This window comes from Plutella xylostella, chromosome 31 (genome assembly GCF_932276165.1).
Source record: "Plutella xylostella chromosome 31, ilPluXylo3.1, whole genome shotgun sequence".
In the NCBI taxonomy this organism is placed as follows: Eukaryota; Metazoa; Arthropoda; class Insecta; order Lepidoptera; family Plutellidae; genus Plutella; species Plutella xylostella.
In genome coordinates, this window is record NC_064011.1 from 4320142 (window position 1) to 4345748 (window position 25607).

The 25607-nt window shown below is 36.0% G+C and overlaps 1 protein-coding gene across 2 annotated transcripts in view; it reads left to right on the forward strand.

Annotated features, from left to right (window-relative positions):
* LOC105385102 (homeotic protein ocelliless) overlaps positions 1 to 15730 on the forward strand; it is a 47273-nt gene extending 31543 nt beyond the window's left edge. For both annotated transcript variants that reach the window (XM_048632259.1, XM_048632260.1), the window contains exons 4-6: positions 9749 to 9903; positions 12539 to 13312; positions 13774 to 15730. In XM_048632259.1, coding sequence (XP_048488216.1) covers positions 9749 to 9903; positions 12539 to 13312; positions 13774 to 14061 — 1217 coding nt within the window. In that variant the 3' untranslated portion in view covers positions 14062 to 15730. The remainder of the gene's footprint in view (positions 1 to 9748; positions 9904 to 12538; positions 13313 to 13773) is intronic.
* The last annotated feature ends 9877 nt before the right edge of the window (positions 15731 to 25607 follow it).

The window sequence follows — 25607 nt, forward strand, 5'->3', positions numbered from 1 at the left end:
TCTTAATAAGGTCACTTAAAATTTGCATTCTCTTAAAACTGAACGACAAGATAACGCTACCATTAAAAAGCGTAACCAACCCCTATTCCAAAACCCACATCACTGCCTACGGCTGTTGCTAAAACAATTACTTAAAAAAGCAAACTACCCTCTCAATGCAAACATACATTAGAGTGTCAAATCACTTCAGCTGAGGGTAGCCTCTGCACCCTCCCTGGATCTCAGAACAATGATTGCTACATGGCAGTTTGCATGCAACCTATTTGGTGACTGTTACGAACTTCTTTTGTTTTTATTTCCGAACCGATAGTGTAATCTTTTGTTTTTTGCTTTTTCGCCTTTTTTGAAACATAGGTACTGTCATTTTTGGGTTCTGTATCTCTGGTTCGAATTAAAAATGTGTCGAGTAGCGAGTTTAGTTCTCTGTCAGAGGTTAATAGTCAAAACACGCGAACTATCCAGGTTTATTTTATTATACATATGTCAGTCGAGGACAGTGCCTCTGTGCACCCCGGGGAGTTCACAGATAAATTTCCACTCTGTTTATTTGCTTTTATTTGCCGTGTGAAAGTCAGCACCCGTGTGTTTGTCTAACACCGCTAGCCGCGGGGAGTTAGATTCAATTTGAATAAAATATTTATTGTTTTGAATAAATATTGCGGGTCAGAGTTTTCAGAATGGAACAATAGATAGTTTAGTCAAGTTTCAGTGAGGATATTGGTTGTTGTTAAACTATGTTTTGAGTATTGACTAAAATTTGTTCCTTTTCTTTAAAAATGTAATAGGAGTAGAGATATGCCCTCGTGCCTTGTAGGTATAGGTACTGAGTAGGACATAGATCAAAACAAAAGTACCAGGGATGCATAAAATACCAGCAGGCATGCATAAAAGAGTTCTAAACGTACACACCTCCGCTCCACCGCTCCTTTATGAGCTAAGTGGTATAACAAATGGGTATCTCCGGATGCACTTGAGTTCACCACACACGCACACACGCACACGCACGCACGCATACGCACGCACGCCCACTTGAAGGCGCGTGCGTGGCGTGTGCTCAGTGCACTTACTGGCTTATTAGCTTACGCTGTGAGTAAACGCATATTTGTAATTTGTATGGAGACAGTTATAGAAAGAGTATAGTGTTTAGGTAGGTTAGTATTTTGTTTCATAATTAACAGCACTTTATAGGCTGTTGTAATTGAAAAATGGTAAAGTGGTTTACAAACTAAACTACAGTAATATGAGAAACGATTTTATTTATTTTGTATTGAATAGATATTTGTATTGTTTTGAAACTACTTATACCTAAAGCTACATGATCATCCCTGATAACTACAGGCTACTTTTAAATCCGGAATTCCCACGGGGAAACCCTTCAAGGGTGATGAGAGGCTTGAAGTTATGATTTAGTAACTAAGTAAGGATTAGCCCATATATGCCCAGAGGGTCGCTAACGACCCACTTGAATCTTTTGCATATTTGCACTTAGAATCTGAATCTTAATCATATCCCAAAGTAAAACAACTTGATAAAAAAACTAGTTAAGGGCATATATAGGTTAAGTAAAATATTTTCAGTTCAAGGTTGAAGTCAAACAATTCCCATTTAAAATACCTAATTTGTTTGGTCTATCTCTATTAAATGTTTTGAATAAAATTGCTCTAAGTATTATGCGCTTTTTATTCAATTAGCTCTTTTTTTAGGTAAGTACTACTTACCTATTAAACTGCTATTCTCATATTATATTTCCACATAAGCTTGTTTCCACATCAACGATCTTCAACTGTTTCGATGACAGCGCAGTGTTATTTTAACATATCGATACTATACTGAATTCAATTGAAGTAACCTATAGAACCGTGTCACTTTTATCATCCTTAGTTCGTAAGTCTTAAGAGTTAAATTTCAACTGACAATTTCCCCTTTCGGCCTACTTTTATAGTTATTGTGGGAACTTTCAATAATTGAATGTTTTTCAACGCTGTGCGGGAAAAGGGTGTAAGTGTAATTTATTGGATTGAGGTGGCGCGTGGCTTGCGGAATGAAGTTTATTTATTAATAATGGAAGAGCAAATAAGTAATCTATAGGTTGCCTTTTAAAGTAATAGAACGTATATATGACGTTTCTTACTCTCGAGTAAATAGACTACTTAATCTCGGAATAGCCTTATTTTTCATTGGTGGAATCTGGCCTAAGAACGTTACATGACAATAATAAAATTATATTTTCAAAAATTCAAACCTACTCATAATGGTGAATAAATTCCCAGACGCAACGGCCACATACAAACAATGATTGTCACAGATTATCGTGAGAATCTCAACACTTGTACGAGATTTCACAGAATACCTTTAATCACAAGCAAAAAGTAACCTTATACAAGCGTGTTACAGTTTACGTCAATATTATTATTCCGAGGTTGCTACTCTATGGTTGTTTTCCCTCGGGAGGGAAGGGTGCGAATGTTTTCATTTAATTTGTCACTCAACCAACGATACATTACGCTTTTAACACAGATTTGGCTGTGCATTGCATTTTATTTTTGTATGTTTTAATTATGCAATAACTTTATGTTCCATGCATGCCATAGGTACCGTGAACTAGGAATTTAAGTACCTAACGGATTTTTTTTTACGAAACGATTGACATTATTATACTTAATAGAAACTGTAATAAAATAGTATGAGCAAAATTACAGTCCCCCTGCTTTCTGGTTCATTCTGCTTTTCTTTTCTTTTCGCCTAGTCGTAGTCAGATGAGATGTTATTAACATTAGCTAGGTATGTTTATTGAATTTGTAGCACAAACCTACCAACTGAAGTAAAACCCATGAAAATAGTCATAAATTATTCACCCCACACCAAATCGCCTCAAAGAATCATCATCTCGTTAAATTTTCGCCACGGAACGCTTTAAGCCACCGTAATAAAAACAATAAACAAGTACACATCCAAGTGTGAACTACTGTGTCAACAGATAGCGAGGAGGCGCGTGCGGGGCACGTGCGTCTCTCGCGACGGTCGAGCGATAAGTGATGACTTTATGTTATTTTATGTGCGAAGTGGCTTTTGTTTTTGCCGCGCCAATCAAGTATTTTTGAAAAATATTTTTTTTCAATTTTAATTTACTGTGAATTAGAGCGGTCGGGTGAGTGCCCGCTTCTCAATCAAGAGATGCGGGTTCGAATCCCGGCGCTGACATGTACCAATGAGTTCTTTTAACTTAAGTACAATGTGTACCATCGCTCTTACGGTGAAGGAAAACATCGTGAGGAAACCTGCATATCTGGATCTAGCACATCTAGATTTGTGAACCCACCAACCCGCAGTGGACCAGCGTGGTGGGAAATGGTCCAAGCTTAGGAAGGCAGTTTAGACCTTGGGGATATGCACAAAGGTTCCACTCGAGAGAGCCAGGTGCAGGTACTTACACCCCCACAGAGAATAGAATAGAATAGAATTACTGTAAATAAGTTTGTTTGAAATGTTAACGTATTATTTGTTCCTCCATAAAATAATAGGTCTAAATAAAATAATTACCTTAATTAATTATACTATTAGTGAAAGTAGGTTGTTTAAAACTATAACCAGCATATCTCGTCCTAAATTGATTGCCTAGTTTCTTATACTTAGGTACTGTTAATCCTGAACCAACATTCCCTAATAAAGACATCACTCTTCCACTTTCAACTGAAGCACAAAGGAATTCTACCCTCATTACTCAAACACTTATAATAGAAAAACAAGCATACCAGAGATGAAAAAAACAGGTCATGTTACAAGAAGATGTAATCCCTATTGAAATTAAAAATCATTAACTAAGCAACTCATAAGTCTCTTTAATTTCGAGAGTGTCAAAAGTTTATAGTGGGCAGACTGCGTGTCGACTCGAAACGCGCGCTTTTGTACCAACACACCATAGACAACGTAGAGCCGAGCATAGACAAAGTACTCTTTATTATTTTCAGCCAGTTATGGAATGTCTATGGTCACGTGTTTGTTTTCTCTTTTACCTTTTGTCGTTAACAGATTATCCGGTGTTGCTATTAATTTTAAAAATAACCTTGTTATACTGTTGCGAGCTTCATGCGCCCGGATTGTGTTAAAAGTTAAAAATCAATACTGTTAAGCCGTCCCATATAGCGTTCCAATTTCAAAACTGAAATGTCATTCAAACGACACCGTATTCTGTCGGCCCGAAATAGTTATTAAAAACTTTTATACGTCGCCCGCTCGCTTACGGATTAAAAATAAAATAATACAACGTATCCGAAACTAGTCGCTACAATCCGACCCCATTGAAAAACCAACAAACATTTCATACGAAAACTGTCACATTACCTATCTATTGAAAAGTGAAAATAAATAGAAATGCATCTGCCTCATTCTGGCTCGGTGAAAGGCTTGTGTTGGAGCGGGACGGATGTATTTCAATTGTTGTGGATGACAATGAGGGGCTCGCGCTAATCCTTGTGACATGGTTAGTTTTTTTTTCTTTTTCTGATAGAACAGGCTTGGGCCTCGTTTCTATAATGCCTCTAGTTCATGGCGACTGATTTTCGATAGCTACCGGAGATTCGTGATCAAGTTTGAGGTCTATCGGGTGCTAATGGTATATTCGTGTAGAGATCTTGTTACAAATTTATAGATAATTCTAAAAGGTGTGTGGTTTGATCTGCTGATGGCTAAGCCAGCAAAGAATGTCCGTAAGTTGCTTAGGTAAGTTAAATTATTGGACATAGACAATATTAACGAACAATTTTATAAGGGATTTGTTTAACGAACCACTTAAAACTTAAGGAGGAGGAGAGACGGTTGGAGGTAGGTTCGTATACTTATTAATGACTATACAATCGATAAATATATCCCCAATTAATTAAGCTTTTAATCTTGATGAGATGCTACCAAGCAATATCGATTAGGTATTGTTTTGAAACTTAATTATAGGTCACTTGTAAAAACAATCCTCAATCAGGTACTACTAGTACCTACCTCTAAAACAAATCTGAAAATAAATAAGTGCGTATGCCTATTTATTTATCTGCAATGGACATAAATCATAAAGATTCCTCCAAAAACTTTATATTTTTCCTTAAATGTTTTTTCTAAACCCCGACTACAAATGAACGGATCCGGCGCACGCCGACCAAAACCACATCAACATCCCCTTAAAATCCTCAAATTTATTATTTTCCCGTTTTTCACGGTGTTTGACCCCGCGGCGCCCTTCAGATATCTCTTTTAATGATGTGTAAAATATAGGGGATGCTTCTCCAGCTGCAATACTCGAATAACTCATTTGAGTTGTATTTCTGAACGGTTTTGAGGTTATTTTCGCGCGGCCATGTTTGCGAATGGCGGGAACATCAACTGTCAGTCTGACAGTTTATAGGACGCTAATGGCCGCTTGGGTTTAAGCCGTGCCGTTGTTTTAGCGGCGGTTTGGGGATGTTCTGTTGGGGTTTGCTTTTAGTTTGTTGGCATTTCAATTGGAAATCGAGCTTTGATTCATTGGGCGAGTGATGCTACCATTCATTAACGCAAGTGATAAGGAGTGCTCGTAGTGATTATAGCTAGATTATTAATTTTATTTATTATTATCTCATTGTAGGTATTCAGCCCAAACCTAATACAGAAAAAGATGCATTAACTCGGGACTGTTTATAAATATGTGTATTGTACCTAATTTCATACAAAACTAAGGTACTTACAGGAAAAATAAATGATTTCATGACAAATAAACTAACCTTTTGAACGGATGATGGCGTTTAGATTTAACATCGAGCATTTGGTACTAATCATAATCTACTAAGAACACTGTCGTTTGAATATAATAAAAAAACACTTCAAATCAGTAGGTATTTCCGTTTTGGAGATACATGACAGACACACATCCAACGTATAACACCCTTACTCCTAGTGCTAGCGTGTCTGCGTAGGTGCTACACAAGTAGCAATTTATTCTAATCAAACAGCCCACAAAGTACAGTAAAGGAGACGTTTATGTGAGAAATCGGGTTATAGAACGCACGAAGTACTAAGGTATCGTAAAATATAGAGGTAAATGTGTGATTGTTATCGAAAACATGGAAATGACATAATTAAATATGTAAGGATATTTTTAGGTAAAAAGTTTTTTACCTAAAAATATCCTACAGGTAAATTTTATCAGTTATACAATCAGTATTTAAAAGGTACTAACCTACTTATTAATATTATAATAAAAGTAAAATTTGACAAAAACTATAAACTCTTAAATATTACAAAGTTGCGAACCTTACATAGGTTCGCAACTTTGTAATATTTAAGAGTTTATAGTTTTTGTTGTTTTTCGCGATTTTTTTGCCGTGGCAGAAAATTTCGTAAAGCGTCGATCACTCACAAAAGTCTACCCTACATGTAAACTAAACAATAAAACGATACATAATGTTAGGAACCTACATAGCCAAAAAGCATAACTTTAGGGTTGCCACCATAAATCAAGTTAACACATAAATTCTGGCAACCCCAACTAGGGGTGTTTCACGTTGACAGATTACCGGTATAATGTCATAAAGGGAACAGTATGCGTTGTTATTAGCATGATAATGTTGGCAGCACTGCGTAAGGGCGGGAAACGTAACCAAGTTAATATTATTGGCGAATTGAATCATTGAATCTAATGGATTGAACGCGGGGTGTCGGTAAATAGATTAATTAGTTTGTTGATCATCGTGAATGAGCTCCTATTATAAATTTTGTTTTTATGTATTTCCGAAAAGGCGATAGGTACACTGGTTTAGCCATATGTCATTAATTGTATTTGTGTATTTTGTTAGCACATAAACGATGTGTCTCTATGTCTATGGGCCATTTTCGCATATCTTCCATAGACTATGGCAGATATGAGAAAATAACTGTTTTAGTGTTTTTTAGCCGCTCAGTTTGTCTTATCTTATAATTACTTCCTATAGGTACATGCTTGTATATAGGGTTATATACTTACATTAATAGGAAAGAAGCAACTCATTTTAGCCTGGATAACATTTTCTAGCTATACTCTTATCTATCTAATATCGCAATTTCTGTCTGTCAACGACTGTCAAAAACCGGTATAACGAGTAAAATTGATAAATACGAATAGCTGTGTAATTTATAGCGGTTTTATAAATTTTCTAATCATGTTATGCTAATTTGTTATAAACTTATAAACTTTGCCGGTTATTTTGGCTACCGAGTTACGAAGTACTGTCTAATGAAGGAGCGAAGTAGGTATAAAAATACCATAATTAATATAATTATTATCATAGAGAATATGTTATCATGTACCTACCTAGAAAAAAAATGTTTCTCTATTATAAACTTTGATGGTCACGTGACTTTCAATAGTACACTACTTTTGCTACACTCTGTAGGTATCCTATGTAATTATGAATGTAGAAATAAGAATGATTTTTTTTTAAATGCTGTAAGTTCTATCATTACTAACTTAAACCGTGTCTACTAAAAATCTATGAGTCTTGTTAGTTGTTACTTGAATAAATTAATTTAATTATTATAATAATGAATGGGGTAGGTAGGTACTGTGAGTTATTTAATTAAGATTATTATACAGTTTGTAAACAAACAATTAAGTGTTTGTTAGTTGGTACTCATTCAGTTAACTTAACACTAAAGTACCACTTGTTTAAGCCGATTAAAATTTAAACACTTCAACAGCCATTAGGCAAAAGCTAAGATGAATAAGGGAAATTTTAATTTCTGCATTCAATCCTATTCTCTAAATATGTAGGTACATGAAGCTGGCAATGACATAGTTCATTGTATTTATAATTAAAAACACTCACGGGCAATGAAATAGTTCCACTCACAAAATGCCGGCACCAAACGACCCCAATATTTTCAAAGTTTTCATTATTTCAACAAAACATTACCGTTTTTAATTGGTAATATCCTGATGCTCTGTTAAATGTACTTCAATGTTACTGAAACCGTCATTCAGTCAGCCATTTCCGTTTAGGAGTAATTTGGTGCTTTTCTAAGTGCAACCTTTTCATTGCCCGTGAGTTTATGCTATACCACATTTCATATTTTAGGCTGACTGTACTTTCATAATTATAGTCGCAGCGTCGGGTTGGCCGATGTTAATTATAATATTAATTTCTTTTTACAATTTTGACACCTAAATTGCTGATTTCGCGACACACAATTAGGTTTTATTGACCTAACGTGATGAGATTTTTGATTTTTATTGTTTTTAATATAATAAACATGGAAAGACAAGAATTTGAAATGACAGGGCTTTTTTTGTGAAAATAGAAAAAATATTTTACATCCACTTAATTAATTAAATATTATTATTTGTTTTGTTGTTTCTTGTGTAGGTAGTAGGTAAGTATAAATGTTGCTACTTAAGCTGATTAATAATATGTAACTATACAATACCTGGTAACAATCAAACGGAATAAGACTAAAATAAGAGTTGTTAAAAAGTATACAAATCTTATTTAAAAACTAAACTGAAAAAAAAATCACAGTTTACTTTTGTTTTAAAACACCCCTAACCTTTACGATCTACTTTGAGATCTCTGTATTTATATGATTGAATTAAAAACACTATTAACTCTGGTAATCCAATTAAAAAAAAAACAAATTGATTACATCTAAAAAAGCGGAAATTATTTTAGACCCGCGGTTGGTCTCGCCATTCTGACGGACATCAAAACTGCTAATAAAATTTATTGGCACGGTGGCCGAGCCGCCGAAATGGACAATGAAACAGTTAATAACCAATACCGTTTTATAGGTTCTAAACTAAATATTTTATTAAACATTTTCAACACTATAAAATATTCATTTGAAATTATTTGTCTGATTAGTTATAGTGTTATACAGTGGAGATATGGATACAATACGTGTGTCTATTTTTATAATAACTAATAAATATAGTAAAGCCGAGAACCTTTTTCTATTCTATTCTATTCTCGTAGGGGGTGAAGTTCCTGAACGTGGCTCTCTCGAGTGGAACCTTTGTACATATCCCCTTGATTTCAGCTCAGCCAGCCTAGCTCCCGAGTAAACTGGAGCAGCAAGCCTGGGTGTTGCAATAGCTGAGGTAGGCGCTCTGTTGGTCCAAGAATAGATAATGTTGTTTCTGTAGTAGGTGGACAAGCTAACAGAATATGCTCAACCGTCTCAAAGAATATGTTCAACCGTCTCAAGCCGAGAACCTACTAGGGGACAAAATGTCGTGCGAATCGTACGACGCTCTTCCCAGTCATCGGGCTGTCTTCTTCCTAGTAGACATTAGACAGTATACTTACAGTTAGGCGTAAGAGCTGGATGTAGATTGTATATTATAAGAAAGGTACAGAAGGCCTATCACGGGGGTCAAGACGCTCACGACAAGACATGACAAATAAGTTTTGCGTCGCTCTCGAAGCCGCGTGATGTGAGTGTCTTTTGTCACGTCTTAGCGTGCGCATCTGGCGGCCTATACCTATAGTTATAAGTTAACCTAACCTAACCTTTAATAAAATCAGAAGAAAAAGGTGACATAAAAAGCAAAGTCATTTGTGAAATACGTTTGTCTTACTATAGATCATTAATACAACTTGAAAACATGAGGATTTATATCAATAACAACATTTTAAATCAGAAAATACAACATAGCACGACTCCATTCAAATCAAATTGATTGTATTATTAAGAAATATTATAAATAAATAAACAATAAACCCTATCTCTAACCCCCTCTCTCCCCCCTCAGGTGTGAACCCCCGCAAGCAACGTCGCGAGAGAACGACGTTCACTCGCGCTCAACTCGACGTGCTAGAAGCCCTGTTCGGCAAGACCCGCTACCCCGACATCTTCATGAGAGAGGAGGTGGCCCTGAAGATTAATTTACCGGAGAGCCGCGTGCAGGTAATATACAGATAGACAGACAGGTTGATAGAGAGGCAGGCAGACAAGTAGACGGAGAGACTGGTAGACAGGTAGACAGAGAAACAGCTAGTAAGGGAAACATACATAGTTACCTAATAAGGTAATAGAGTCAGATAAATGTTATGTGTATCTAATAGAATATCCTTATTGTTCCAAAGGTTACATCTCTGTAGGTACAAATCTTATCAAAATGATGGAGTGATTTATAATGCCCCATTGATTAATTGGTTTTGAGCAAGTAAATATAACTATCAATTATAAAATGTACGTTTTATCAATGTTCTTTGGACGTTATCTTTTAACCGTGACACGCATTTTGAAATGAAATTGATAAAGCGTGTTCAGTCATGGGAACTAAATGTTGATGATGATTATAGACCTATTTACCTATTTTAACCCCCGACGAATATAAGAGGGATGTTATAAGTTTAACGTATCTGTGTATCTATCTGTGAAAGCGTAGCCCCAAACGGCTGAACCCATTTTCGATTTTCTAGAATCTCCGAGTTTTCTTAGACATATTTTTATCAAAATCGCCTTAGCCATTCAAAAGTTATGCGACTTTTAGTGTTGAATATCGGTGGGGTTTAACGTTAGTTAGGTTTAAGTTCTATTACTTAGGACTCAAAAGCTTTTTAACAGATTTACAATAATATTATAATAAGTTTATGAAACATATCGCATTGTCCCTTCTTACAATTCTGTACTTTTTATATAATTTCAGTTTATATCCAATTTGAGATCTATAATCATCAATGAATTACTTCCTTAACCTCGTCGCCTTCAATATCATTAAACAATTCGACTACGGAACCCTACAGTCTCCGGCGACATCCGTCGCTCGACTGACTGCTAATTCGTTTGAACGTTCAATTTATACCGACACGAGTACCGCATTAGCGCAGTAATCGAGTTACGATTACGGCAGAACAAGAAATTGAATGAGAAGTCCTGCTGTGTAATGATTAACTTTTTCTGTTTACTCCAAAATACACTGTTTACTCCTCCAAAATTGACGATCAAAAAGTATTTGTTACTTGAGTATGATGAACTTAAATGTTACTAACAGTCGTCGCCGTCTGCAATAAGAAAGTACATTTATCAACGCTTCAGAATATCGCGACTAAAAACCTAAATACTGTGTTCATTTTCAGTCAAATGTGTTAAGAAATTGGGGTCATTTGGCGTGGGCATTTTATGGATGTGAAAGATCTAGGAAAGGATTTTGTCAAAGGAGTCACATCTACTGATTTTCATATTCAGAGCGTTTCGCGATCCATTTCCAAATTCGAAATTTGAAAATTGAATATCGAATCACGCAGCCCGCTGGCGTCGTTGTTTGTGAGCGTTCAAAAGCTTTGTGAAAATGGAAGTGGTATATCAGCTGTGTTAATTTAGTTTACGATTCAACCGTGGATAAATTTATTATTTTGCATTTTTTTACGTTTGTCACATTACATCTGACATTGAAGTCACGGCTTCGAAAAGATTTCTCAAGTTATCAGAATTTTCAAATCATAACAGTATATTATAATGAAATAGTATTGGTCCTTAAATACATCCTTGCGGCACACCTTTTCAGTTACATTACGCAATACTTCTCATTAAAAAGCGCTTTATTTTATTTAACAAAAAATATTTTTATTTCCAACCTTTTTACTCCCATTCACCCTGGCCACATACGATGTGACATGAAACATTAGAAAAAGAAGAAAGAAAAGGGCCAATCACAAGCCGTATCACATTTCGTAAAGTCAACGTGTAACGTGCGTCTTCATACTCGGCCGGGATTACGAGTGCGCCCCCTGCCGAGCCCCTCCTGTGCTATTGTGTAGATGTGGCATAATTAGACGGGAAAAAAGAGCAAGCCATTCGATTTTTGAATTGCGTTCCTCGTTGTTTGATGTCCATTGTTGTTGGTGCGGGCGGTGGCGTATTTAGATGATGCAATGGTTTGAATGTTTTTAAGGAATGCAATTGTATGTTTTTGTTAACTAATTAATTTAATATTTTGTCTCAATTTCCGCCTAAATTTGAGGAAAGAAAAATCACTGAAATCATACCAAATTCCAACTCCGTGCATCCCTTTTCTTGCCAAACTATTAAAACGAAAAGCCTTTGACCAAACATTGGGCATAGCATACCGTCGAATATTCGTAATAACACGCTATTGACTTGTACATTGCACAGAAGGGGGCGGATGGATTAAATATAATGGCTTTGAGAATCAAACGGGGGTTTTTATCGTGTAATTTGGATAATTAGGTTGGCAAGTTACCTTAATGAAGCGCTTTGAGGGCGTATGATCAATGCGTATGGTTGCTTTGTTGATGCGTTGTGCTGATTCAATTGTTTAGTTTTGGGTTGGTTAGTTTAAACGATTTTGATTTTATCTACTGACTGTTCATGGCACTACATAGTCGGTTGTATTTTCATGCTCTGCAGTATTACCGACGAAGATATGGTTCCCTTTTCGTTAAGGAATTCTATATTTTTTTAAGCAATTACTCTGTAGCTGGGAAATAACTGTTCTGTAGATAGGTATGTTACCTGAATAAATATTCGTTTTTCTAGTCGTCTTTAAACAAAACTAACCCTCAACTGTCTTCCCCAGGTCTGGTTCAAGAACCGAAGAGCGAAATGCCGGCAGCAGCTGCAGCAGCAGTCCAACACGCAGATCTCCAGCAAATCCTCGTCCAACACCAAATCTGGCTCATCCGTGTCCTCCTCCAACCTCAAGTCCTCAAACTCCTCCTCATCCAAGATAAACTCCTCAAAATCTTCATCCAGCAACGCGACAACCCAAAACACACCCAGTATCACCACCACATCGCCTAATTTACCCATAACACCCACCACTTCGGTCAGTCCTCCGATAAACGTCATATGCAAGAAGGAGACAGCGCAATCCAACTACGACTCCTCGCCGTTGAACAAAAACCTGACCTCTTTGCACCACAATTCTTACTCCAGCGAAGCGCTGAGATTGAGCAACAAAGACAGTTCACCTTCAGACTCCGTTTCCAACGTTCATTCCTACGGAGTCACCCCAAAGCAGGAGCACTATAGCAGTCCAAAAAGGCTGGATTACTCCTCGAAGATCGACTATTCGGAGAAGAGTTTCGGAAGCAGTTTAGTCAAGGACCAATACAGCTCGCGTTTGACTGGGAACCTAACCCCTCTGGGGTCCAACTCCAGTATTATGACGACTCCATCCCCTCCCATCACCCCCCAGAGCCTGAATGGTCCGGGGAATGTTTACCACCCGGATAGCTACAACAGCTTCCATTGGCCCGGCAGCTCGGACTATATCAGGAGTTATTCGACGTCCCACCATCATCAGGGGTACGGGCAGAGCGCGTATAATTCGCCGTATTATCCCAGTCAGGTGAGAATCAACTCTGTTTTTACTTAGAATTACTTATACTTACCATTTTCTATTCTGCATCATCATCATCAAAATTGGTATGATTACACAAAACGCACCTTGGTTAATTATATTTATCAAGATAAAAAACCAATCAAGTTCGATTTTGCTATGTAATTACACTTATAAGTAGACGATAAGTTTTATCAAGATATTTCATTCAGGTGTATCTGTCTGTAACCACGTAGCCCCGAAACAGATGAATCTATTTGAATGAGTTTTTATATCGATCGTGTTCTTAGCCATGTTTTAAGCGAACTATCCCGCCATGCCTTACAACACTCTTATTTATGTCATCAACTCTATCTATGACACTCTTTTTAGTTCGGTTTATTAAACACATCATCGACGCTGAAACTTTCGAACTAATTTACAACATATTACCTCAATCACCCATGTCTCAACAGCTTTCTCATCCACAGATGGAATACTTCAACGGCTCATCAGTGAACCAGTCGCACGGCGGCCACGGCCACAACCTCACATCCAACGGCAACCAGCTCTACAACCAGGTGTCCTTCGGGAACCCCTCCCCGCCCGCCGCATGGCCCTCCCACCACAACATCCTATCAACTGGCTCGGAATCGCCGGAGAACCAATCACAGAACTCGCCACATCTCAGCATGCTGCAAGCGTCACAGATTACAAACTTCTCCAACACCGGAAATAGCTATTTCGCGCCGGAGAAATACGGAATCAATATGGTGTAGTGCTCTAGTCTATGGTTCTTTGTCTGTGGTCGTTTGCGCGGGAAGGGTGCCTAACCTTAAAACTAAAAATGGCCGCTCGTTTTTCTTGCTATTAACAAAAAAAATTGCTCGATAAGTGAAAAGAACATTTCATTTGAAATTGGTTACGTTTTAGTTTAAGATGAGCAGCGTTTTTAGATTTTCTTCTTCCTAAAGTGATCGATGCACAGGCGTAGGTTATTTGTTGTATATAGGGTGTTATGGAGTGGGTGTGTATAAGGTAATAGTTGTTTTAAAAATATTTCATTATAGTGATATTGTATAAAAAAAAACATTTTTTTACCAATCATTGTTGTAGATGGTTTTCAACAGTTTCATTCTGATTTTGGAAGCTTTATTTATCTACACTGATTTTGTTTCACTAACCACCAAAAATGCTTGGAACTGCTGAAAAATATCTTCACTTTGATTCAGGGACATATCAGTTAATTATATCAATCTAAAGTAAAACTTATATGAACTTTAAAAACATAAAACATATTTTCAGGCAGGTGTTAAAAACATAATAGACCGTAGACAGATTTAAGTCAGTATTTTTCTTCAATTCCAACTACAACATATTTTTAAAACTAGCATATTTTCTTTCTAATAATTTTGGTGAAACTTATTGAACTCTCGAACTCATTCAGCAAAAGTGTTGGGAAGAAAATTGGCTATAACGCTGACAGACAACATTTTTAAAAATATATATTAATTCCTACGTACTGAATTTTCATCTGTTGCTTGTGTTCTTGATGTCTGCCTTAAAATATAGAACCGATTTTTTATTTTACATAAATTTCTTTGTATTTACTTGTTAACATAAAATATCACATATTTTACTCAAAACGAAGATTTTTGGAGCAACGACAAAATAAAATTACTATGGCCTGAATCGTAGCATCGAATTTTGATTTTGGTTTTAAAAAAACATCCGCTTATAACATAATTTAGTTTTTAGAACTTTTTCATTATTACCCTTCCTATTGTATAAACCTGAAGTCATATCAAGTAATATGTATATTAAGGCTATGTTTTTAGAGTTGAGAATTCGCTAAACTTAATTTAGAGTTCTATTGTACATAATTAATTAGTAAGAGATTATTTTTAAAAAGAATTTGTAAATGTGTGTGTTTATCTTTGTAAGTATAAATTGTGGGATCGACGTTTTTATTTTACGACAAAAAATATAGTAAGTAAAAATTCCAGTGAACTTCATAAACATAAAAGAAACTGTGATTGTACCTACCTACTTCTTAATCCAACGTTGATTTGTAATATAGTTATTTATTTAATTAATTTCTAGATTATTGGCCAAATAAAACTGCCGTTAAGTGTTGAGTGTAGAATAATTTCTTTTTAATTAACAAACCTGGAATAATTGTGCGATCCTGTAGATGAGATTAATAGTTCATTTTATATTTTTAAACCTTTGATTATTATTTTATTAGTCCTAATAAAATTGTAATGAAATTTGTAATTTATAGTAAATTTTAAGCTTGGACATAAAGCTAAGTTAAAATTAAGTTTAGTACAATAAGTACTTGGATGAAAGTCAGTGTATTTTTTTTAGTTAAGTTGTAATATTAATGACTATTATTAACTGATAGCTATTGAGATATTGAATCCGAATATATGCATATAAATACAACCTCCTGTGTTTTATTTGAACATTTGTTTATGTACTTATAGGTGAGCAAGAAAAGTAATTCAGAGTAACCGGGAAAGTACGAATCGAAGGAAAGGGTCCAATTCATGGTCTTTTGCCTATGTCTTATTAAAATTATAACACATACTACATAAAGTCCTAATAATATATAAGATAAAATTTAGATTTTTCCCTAATTTGCTGATCTGACTGGACAATCCTTTCACCACCGAATGGTGTAGTGGTAGTAGTGACCCACACTGCTATTCCGAAGGGCCCGGATTCGATTCCCGGCCAAAATATATTTTTTTCGTTAATTTTCAAATTCTGATTTCAGTTTCGGGCTTAGATATAACATGCTGCACATGTAGGCTGTATTTATTTAAAGGCAGATTACCTTAGATATTTGTGCTCGGGTCATGGATATAATATATGTATCTGTGTAAATATATCAGCTGTCCGATATCTATGTATATTACAGGCTCTGCCTAGCTATTGTGATCGAATGGCTGTGTATGAGATGTCCCCACATATTATTACCATGGCGGTGGGTGACGAACCCAAGTCTACTTTCCCTTCAGAGATGTGCTATATGTGAAAGAATTATCTTCCCACCAGTGCTATGCTATGTAAGTAAACTAACTTCTTCTTTCAAATCTACAGACTTCGGTTTTCAAATGCCGCTTCATTCAGAGGTATCGAATTGTATCGAATAAACTTATTACTAACAAATACAATAAGCACGTATACAGGATGTTACAGAGTGTTGCAAAAAGTTTATTTATAATAAACCGAAAGAGAGTGACACAGGGGGTCATTCTGAACAGCTTTTGTTCTATGACTTTTGAAAATGCAACATCTGTATTCAAATTATTAAAGAGAAACTCTGTAAAAAAGCTTATTATAAAATTGATGATTACTTAGAGGACGTTAATGCATGGCTGTGATAAATGGTTAGCTCTGCTCATATTATTATAATTATTATTATTAAGCTTATAAGTATTGTATACTAACTAGTATTAAGTCTTTTTTTGAAAAGATGGCTCAGGAGTTTCTTGCCTCCGTTCTTCTCCTTAGACAGAAAGAGCCCCCCTTATCCGAACGGAGAGTAGTTTGTAAAAATTGACGTTCATCAGAAAATTTTATATTTTTACGATGAATAAAAAAATTTGAGTTTGAGTTTGAGTTTCAAATAAGATTCTAACATCAAAACTTAGGTAAGTACCTACCTATATGATAAAACGCCCTCGAGGCTGTTAAACGCCTTAGGTATAATGTTTAGCTCCAATTTCTCCATGGTTGGTTAGATCGTAACCAGGGAAAGACTGATCGTCATCTCCATATTAAATTCTTGACAGATGTGTCAAAAGTCAAGCAATAATCCTAACAACAATACCAAGTTATGCTCTAACCCACTATGGCAAAATTGGCACTTATTATCTCAAATTTAATGTAAACCGGGTTTAGTAGTTTTGAAGATAACACAGTAAAGTTAAAAAAAAAACTGACTAGGCAAGTACAGACAAAGAAACGTAGTATGTTTGTATCGATCGCGAGAGCGCAGTGGTTGACCGTAACCCGATATCGCAGGTTCGATGACGGAAGCCTGCTAACATTGTATTCTCTTGTGTCATGGCAGGGGAGTAGTACTTGTTGAAAAAAACTACATTTAACACAGCGAGAAAAAGGAAGAAAATGGTTAACTATGGTATGTATTGTACGTTAAGTAAGTAATATTCTGTTCTGATGCACTGTTAAAGGTATATACTTACCTTCAATAATGCAGGCGGCGTCATTATTATTATTATTATTTATTTAATTATAGGTAATAATACATAAGAAAAAGACAAGCTTAAGGATACTACAATAATCCTCGCAGGATTGTGCGCAGCACCTTCATTCTGCGTTATAATTTACTAGCTGTTTCCGCGCGCTTCGCTTCGCCTTAAAAAGTTTTCCCGTGGGAATTCCGGGATAAAAAGTAGCCTATGTTCTCTCCCAGGGTCTAGACCGTATGTATACCAAATTTCATTCAAATCCGTTCAGTAGTTTTGGCGTGAAAGAGTAACAGACAGACAGACAGACAGACACAGTTACTTTCGCATTTATAATATTAGTAAGGATATACAATTAACAACTTGTGTCTATTAGTAGGTATCTATTTGAAAGTTTGTATAACATTTATGATTCAATTACTTAACATTCATAGCAAGCAACAATTAGGTATGTAGATATCGTAAGTAGGTATGTATAAATAAATATAATTTATACTATTATATAAAGATAGACGTTTAGGTGTAATTTGGTGCTATTCTCGCTGGAACTGTTTCTTTGCTCGTGAGTGTATTATGAGACCAGAATTAAATTAATTTGTGCATAGCAATGCAGTAAGGGTCTAAGACCTAGACTCTAGGTTTTATATAATTGTTAATTTTTCCTTTTATAAGTTATGTTTGTAATTTTTTGCACTTTCCCCTTTTCTTTTGTATAATTTCTCTCCTCCGAGGTAGTCTGGAAGAAATTACTCTTAGTAATAAGGCCGCCATTTGTACCGTCTATGTTGTGCATATTCTATTGTAATTTCTGTGTTTGTGTGCAATAAAGAATTATCTATCTATCTATCTAGGTTATGATGTTTCTTGGAAGAGTCCTATGCCCAGCAGAACATGATAGTACTTACTTGAAGGATAGTATTCAACTAGGTATGTATGTCTCTAATTCATAGACCGTATTGTAAAGTTTAGAGAAGGTTTACATACACTACGAAAAAAACGTTTACATGACAATGAAACTCACAAATTTCAACTGTTTATGTCATCAATAAGTCGAAATTCGTATTATAAGTAAGACAGTATCACAACGTCATTCGTACTTAAACATTTACTTAAACAAAAGCACAATTTTAAAGTGAGAAAAAACTATGAATTCTGGGGTATGAGAACAAGGGAAATCACTGCATAAAATTTATAATTAACATTAAATTTGTAATGGTCTATTCTATTCTATTCTATTCTCTGTGGGGGTGTAAGTACCTGCACCTGGCTCTCTCGAATGGAACCTTTGTGCATATCCCCAAGGTCTAAACTGCCTTCCTAAGCTTGGACCATTTCCACACCACGCTGGTCCACTGCGGGTTGGTGGGTTCACATCTCTAGATGTGCTAGATCTAGATATGCAGGTTTCCTCACGATGTTTTCCTTCACCGTAAGAGCGATGGTATACATTGTACTTAAGTTAAAAGAACTCATTGGTACATGTCAGCGCCGGGATCGAACCCGCATCTCTGGCGTGAGAAGCGGGCGCTTACCCGACTGAGCTACCACCGCTCGCTTGTAATGGTCATTCTGCACAACTTTTATTCTATTTTTTTTAAATATGTTTTATCTTTTGTAAATTCGTGAAAGTCGTAGAACAAAGGTTGTTCAGAATGACCCGACCTGAGACCCCCTTTCAGCTTAGTATTACACTTTTGCAACACCCTGTAAACATAATATCCAGCAATGGACGACGATGATAGTCAAGAAAGAATAGCGTCAGTTACTACGTAAGTAAGAATTAAAATATTTAAGGAAGTTTGTCAAAACTCCCAGATACTTAATCTAAATTGGAATCATTTATTATCTTTTCTGGACCTAATTATAGCTAGGTATACATTTTATAGGTAAGTACGCATTGTCTTTCATTTTCCGTTTCCCTAGAATCACAGCGAAATAATAATAAAAAACAAAATGAATACTTAATTCCCCCCCAAAACATCGTCTAACCAAGCGTATCTATACGACTTCTTTCAAATTACTCTGTTTTAGGCGTTTCAAGTAAATTGTGCTTCACGCAAACATTATATCTATAGCTAACTAGCTACCATTACAACAGCAAACTTACTTGTCGCAGATATACCCCGGGAAAATGTATTTTTATTTTATTCTGGCAACCCTCATTATTATTACCGCCAACTCGCCACCACTCCATCACCAACCTTAACCCAACGTAATAAACTCGAAACTTGCTTGCTACCATTGCGTCCTTACGACTTTTAAGTTTAGAACACCCTGACTAGACCGTAGACAGTTCTCTTTCAAGGGCTGTTTACAAATGTGTTGCCATCTCTTTTACTCCTACCTTGCATCCCCTTGATGGGGTCTCTCTCTGGCTCCGAGTTAAGCCGCTTATCTTCGCCCTGCACGCCGCGCCCCGCGCCCCGCAGCGGCTGTTGGGGTGCTATTCTGCAACTGATTCCAAATTTGAAATTAGTTTTTTTTTAATTCGTGCCAGATGCGCTGAAGATTGTCGACCTCAAATGGGTAGGTTGGTTCGTTGCGTTCTGTGTATGGGGACGTTAATTCGAAATGTTATCGTGTTGTATGCGTGAAGATGGTTTATTTATTCGCTATAAATATAATGGAAACAATAGCTAACCTATTGAAGACTTTTAATTGTTATTAGCTAAAAGAGATTTCAATGAAACATTAAACTTCGTTGAAAAACAAGTCAAAGGGAAACCCCTGAATTTAAACCCAAATAAAGCCTTACTGAAAACGGCTGAAATTTTCAGAATGGCCCGCCGCCGCCGTATATTTACAATTACAACTACCGCCAGAGAGCCACGTTCAAGTGTCTCTATATACATACATATAGGGCACCCTGTATATAGCCAGCCAGTAGCTACATCCTGTAGATGCGGCTGTGGAAATTCCGCAGCGGGTTTGCGAATAGAGAATGAATCTTTCGGGATGTCTTCGGGAATTTTAATTTGTAAGTTTTATTGGAATTTATGTATACAGCCTGGCAAAGACTCTTTAAGAATGTCTAATATTTAATTAAGTTTACAATTGTTAAAGATAATGTAGTTGCTATCTTGTGTTTAATATCCATTTGGGCTAAAGTAAGTACCTAAAGGTAATGAACCACCAACCTGCACTAGGCCAGCGTGGTGGACTAGGCCTAAAACCCTTCCTTCATTGGAGGGAGACCCGTGCCCCAGCAGGGGGGACTACTGGGGACATTATGGGTTGTGATGATATGAAAAGTAATGAATCAATTATACATAGTTATGTGTTTATCAAATTTTTGTGTTAACTAAACTTATAACACTACCTATAAAAAAATTAACACTTTATGGCTCATGCCATAAAGTCTTCTGAAAACAAAAAATACTACGATTTAGCTTAAAATTTATAATTTTGTTAAGTTTATTCTGAAATGTGTAATCCTGAAAACTATGTCCCATGCTTCCATGGTACCCGAAAACGGTGAAGGCTCATGTTTCAGTTATTTTACATGTTTTTCAGGTTCCTATATTTGCTAAGGAGCGTGGTAATGCAACAAAATTTCCTACATTTTAAGCCAAAAATGAGCTTTTTTTATTAGGTAGTTGCGGAAAACTAAAGTTATTTTTTACAAAAAGTGCTAAATTTACGTTAAGGTCTTCGCTTTTAAGTTACTTATGACTTTATGACTAAAAACAGTGGCTTGTTGCTTGTATGTTTCTTAATAAAAATCACCACTTCTTGTTAGAAATCAAAATATCAAAATAAGACAGATATCGTACAAAGTATCGTTTGTACTACAAACGTATAAAACTTTGTATCTCATATTATTATTGTATTGATTTCCACTAAAGTGTGGCTGTAAAGCGGTATTTAATAAACGTGGCGGCATGTGGCCTCTCGAATAACACTCGAGAACTCAAGATGGTGGAGAAATGCACAAACAGTCGAACTATTATTGCGTTGTACTTATAGCGCCATTTTGCATTCTGTCTGGCTGCTTATAATATAATAGTCAGCGTTGGCTGTTTATAGCTTCTTCTATTGCACGTTGCACTGGCTGACTAGAGTTAATTAAAAATATATAATTTTCTTTTATTTCTTTCTACTTTTGAAAGGCAACGTATTGTGTCGGTCAAACTTTCCTAAAATTTCATTTACTTTAAGTAAATCATAACTTCTGATCGATTTAGCGTTTTTTCAAATAATCTAATAAGTTCCAAAAATGTTCATTAAGCTATGCTTAGTACTTATAAGAAAATTCAACTTATTACCACGCAATTTCAAACGGCATTTTTATTACTCTTCAGCATTACCTTCCGTTTCCGATTATCGATATTTGAAATTGAATTCCGAAATTGATAACCGTTAATTTCCACAATGGAAAAACGAGCCTATCGTTGCATTTTCCTTTTTTCTCTTCAACTAAAGACTAAAGTATGAAAAACTGGATTTATGCGGAGTGCTAAAAGAAATTGAATTGATAATAATTTTTCAAAGGAGTCGGGTTTGACAGGACCTTTCTCTGTAGATTCAATTTTGTGTAGGGTGACCAAACATGTCAATTTAGACCATCTTCTATCGTCAAAGCCTTAAGCACTATCAATCACTTTTTCAACATCACCAAAGGTTAACTGGTAGAAAATGCTGCTAGCATTAAGTTCGCCTTTGTACCAATTTACTTTGTGCCTTTTGTTTTAGCACCTGATTGAAGAAACGGAGGAGTCTCTCGAAACATAGCTCGAATAATGCCTTAGTAATTGTGGTATAAAGCCTGTAGGTATATTAGGAATTCAATTTCTAATTTTGAATCATCGACATACGAGTATGTAAGAGTTGATATTTGACAAAAGTTACAAAATTGAACAAAAAATCACTTAACTCTTTAGCTGCCAAGCCCGAGTAGGTATACACTGGCTTGCATTAACATACATATACTGATACCTACATATTTATTTTTTTAAATATTGCCTGCGGTAAAGTTAAAGCTATCTAGTGTGTCCCTATACTCACGAAAACCATGGTCACCCCAACCTATCAGTACCATATTTTGGCGACCAAAAAGTAAATTTATTGCATTATACCGCTCAAATTCGCGCTGTAAGGGAAACGTGCCCTTCTTTGATCTAAGGTTCGCGGTTCGTTATAAAATCATGGAAATTTTCAATTATGGAGCCCTTTTGTGAACCGTGCGAGCGTAAAACTGCCGTGATATGAAGCGGTTCCTATGATTATTTACCTTCTTCTTCTTCAATCTATAGCAGTATACTGCTGGATGTAACCTTTCCCAAAGTACGCCACTGAATGCAATCTATAGCTTTCCGCTGCTTGTTCAGCCACTTTCTCGTGAAAGAGTTACATCCGATTGATTCATAATTACAAACTTTCCCGTTAATAATAAGTAATACATTATAACAGCTGTAGCTGATGATGATGATGAACGCCGTCAATGCATCTTCCAAGTTGCCTTGATTGTAAGTTCAGTCCAAATGAAATTTAGAGTAGAATTTTTTGATTGGACATCATTCTACAGGAACGTTTGTAAAAAGATGCCAAAGGTTCGCTGACGCAAAGCCTCCCAATGCTCGACACGAAAAATAAAATACCCATCTCGATTCACGAATGTGATAAAAAACAGAATCGATGGATTAAGCAGCACGCTCCATTGCCGATTATAATTTTCGCCCGCGATGAATTGGCTGTATATTTCTTTTTCCTCAAAAAAGTTTTTGTCATTGCCAGCCAGGTGTGTACATGCGATTTTTGGAATACTTTTTAATTGCACCTCCTTGGTTACAATGTTGCAATATTTAGCTCAGTGAAGCGTCTGTCAAAAGATTTAAAAATAAAAAAGTTCTTACAAATAGGGCCGTAGTTGCATCAATAGTTTCTTCTTTACGCGTCGCAGCGGGGATGGGTCGGTTTGTTAGTGATATGGGCTCAAAGGAAATCATTCAGCCTTTGATACCGATAGGAAACTACTGATTTCTTACGTAAGTATTTTGTCTGGGAGAAAACTATATACGTGATCTTTGTTAGATATGTGTATATTTTAAAAATAAACTGGTCTAGAAATTGCACCTGTCTGTATGACTATCTTAACAAGGTACATTTCTTATAATTTGAACCCTCCACTTTCACTTAACCCCAACCCCAAAGCAATTTGGCACGCAAGTGCAGAAAAAAAACAAAACCTCTCTATGGGCAGCCAGGCAAAAGAAACACTTCTTTACAGCCAAATGTCCAATGTATCGACGCCCCCGTATTCAACCCCCTGCATTCGATAGTCCTTACATGTTAAAGAATCCATAAATAATAGAATTGACGTGCGCGGATTGTATTTCCGAACGCACCCCTTGTAAATCTTGTAATCACTCCTTGTCTATGCCTAATGCTTCCATTGTCTGTGGTACGGATTTATTATTCATTTCGCAATACAGATGTATGATTTACGAGTAGTATGGTGTTGTTGGATAATTTATTTCCAGTTTCCAGACTTTCTTGTTATGTAAAGTACCTATTGATATTATGTATGAGTTAAGTAACATTCGAATAGTTTGTTCGTGGACCATTACTCCAAAAATTAAAAGACTTATGAACCAGGTTTCTCACCATTATTCCATGGATTTTTAATTCCATGTCAGTGTCACTCACTATACACTAAATTTATCTTTATTATTATCTTTTGCAATAAGTATACCTACTTACTAACTTATAAATACAACGGTAATAAGGGAAATCAAATAGAACTTTATCAAACTATCACACGTGACAAACCGCTTTTTGCCGACTCCCCTACATTTATAAACTGCTTTGAGAAACTAGATCTAGCTTCAATCTTATCTCCTTATCTGTACTGTCTCGTTTCTATGTTCTTTACTAATTAGCCGCAAATGTGCCCTGCAAATAACCTTATCAGCTGACGATCGTGCATTTATAATACCATAAAATACCATTGACAGCGAAAAGCGCGGGAACGCTGGTCGATTGTTTTTCTTTTTTCCGAGCGGGTGCCATAGACTACGCACTCGATTATAGAGCAGATATCGCGCATAGACAATTGAAAAGGCGCGCGGCGTGCACGCGTTTGACACGGGCGGTGGAAAAGTGGCGCGCAAATTGAGTGCTCCAATTACGGTGTCGTATTCTACTGCAATTTAATCGTATACAGGGTCTTCCGAAAATGCACCAAATTTTTTGGTATTTTTTTGAAAGATTACAAAAGTTTATATTTAGTTAGGAAATTATTTTGACATGCCTAAGCATAGACAATGACTAATGACGATGGCATTACAAATTTAATAGATCTGTAATAGGAGTTGGTATCTAATCTAAACCTTTTCTTTCCCCTGAAGAAACACATTTAAGTATCTCTACCGACACTGAAATCGCCGTGAACAAAACATACGTTAAAGTATTTTTTTTTTGAAAAAATAAATATTTACTTTCTCTGAATAGTTGCAACACTTGCAACTTATAAAATTGTACCCCCTGTATATGAAACACCAGCAGTCTCCCTTTACACGACACGTGACCTAAAATGGCGGCGCTTCCAAATTCAAATAAATTCACGAGGATTGTCGGCTAATCGGCCAGCCACAGTCGGAAAACAAACAAAATTAACTGAAAAGCTATTGTAACCCTTCTGTGTTTGCTATAGAGGTGCTTGTTGATATTATAGAGGTTGGCTGTAAAGTGGTAGATGTATAACTTACCTATTTTGTTTCTTGTTTCTGAGTGGACAGTATTTCAAGTGCCCTTTCATATAAATTAATCAATTGTAGGTAATTGATAGTGTGGCTAGTTTTATTCGATTATAATTTTAGCCCTTCGATGGGGATCGTGTAAGGCCGAGGGTAATATTCTTAACTGCACCTCATGATAACCTGTATAATAAGAAAAAAATATATAAATGCCTAACTTTAATGTACTTACTTACATTTTGAAGAAAATAAACACGGACACCTGAGCACACAACAGAGGAAAAAACACAATCGTTTTACAAAACGGAACTGCATTCTTCGCGCCAATAATTTAACAATAGACAAGATAGATGCTTCCGGTCAAATCAAAACCATTCATAACGGGAAAAAAGACAAACTTAAATATTTTGT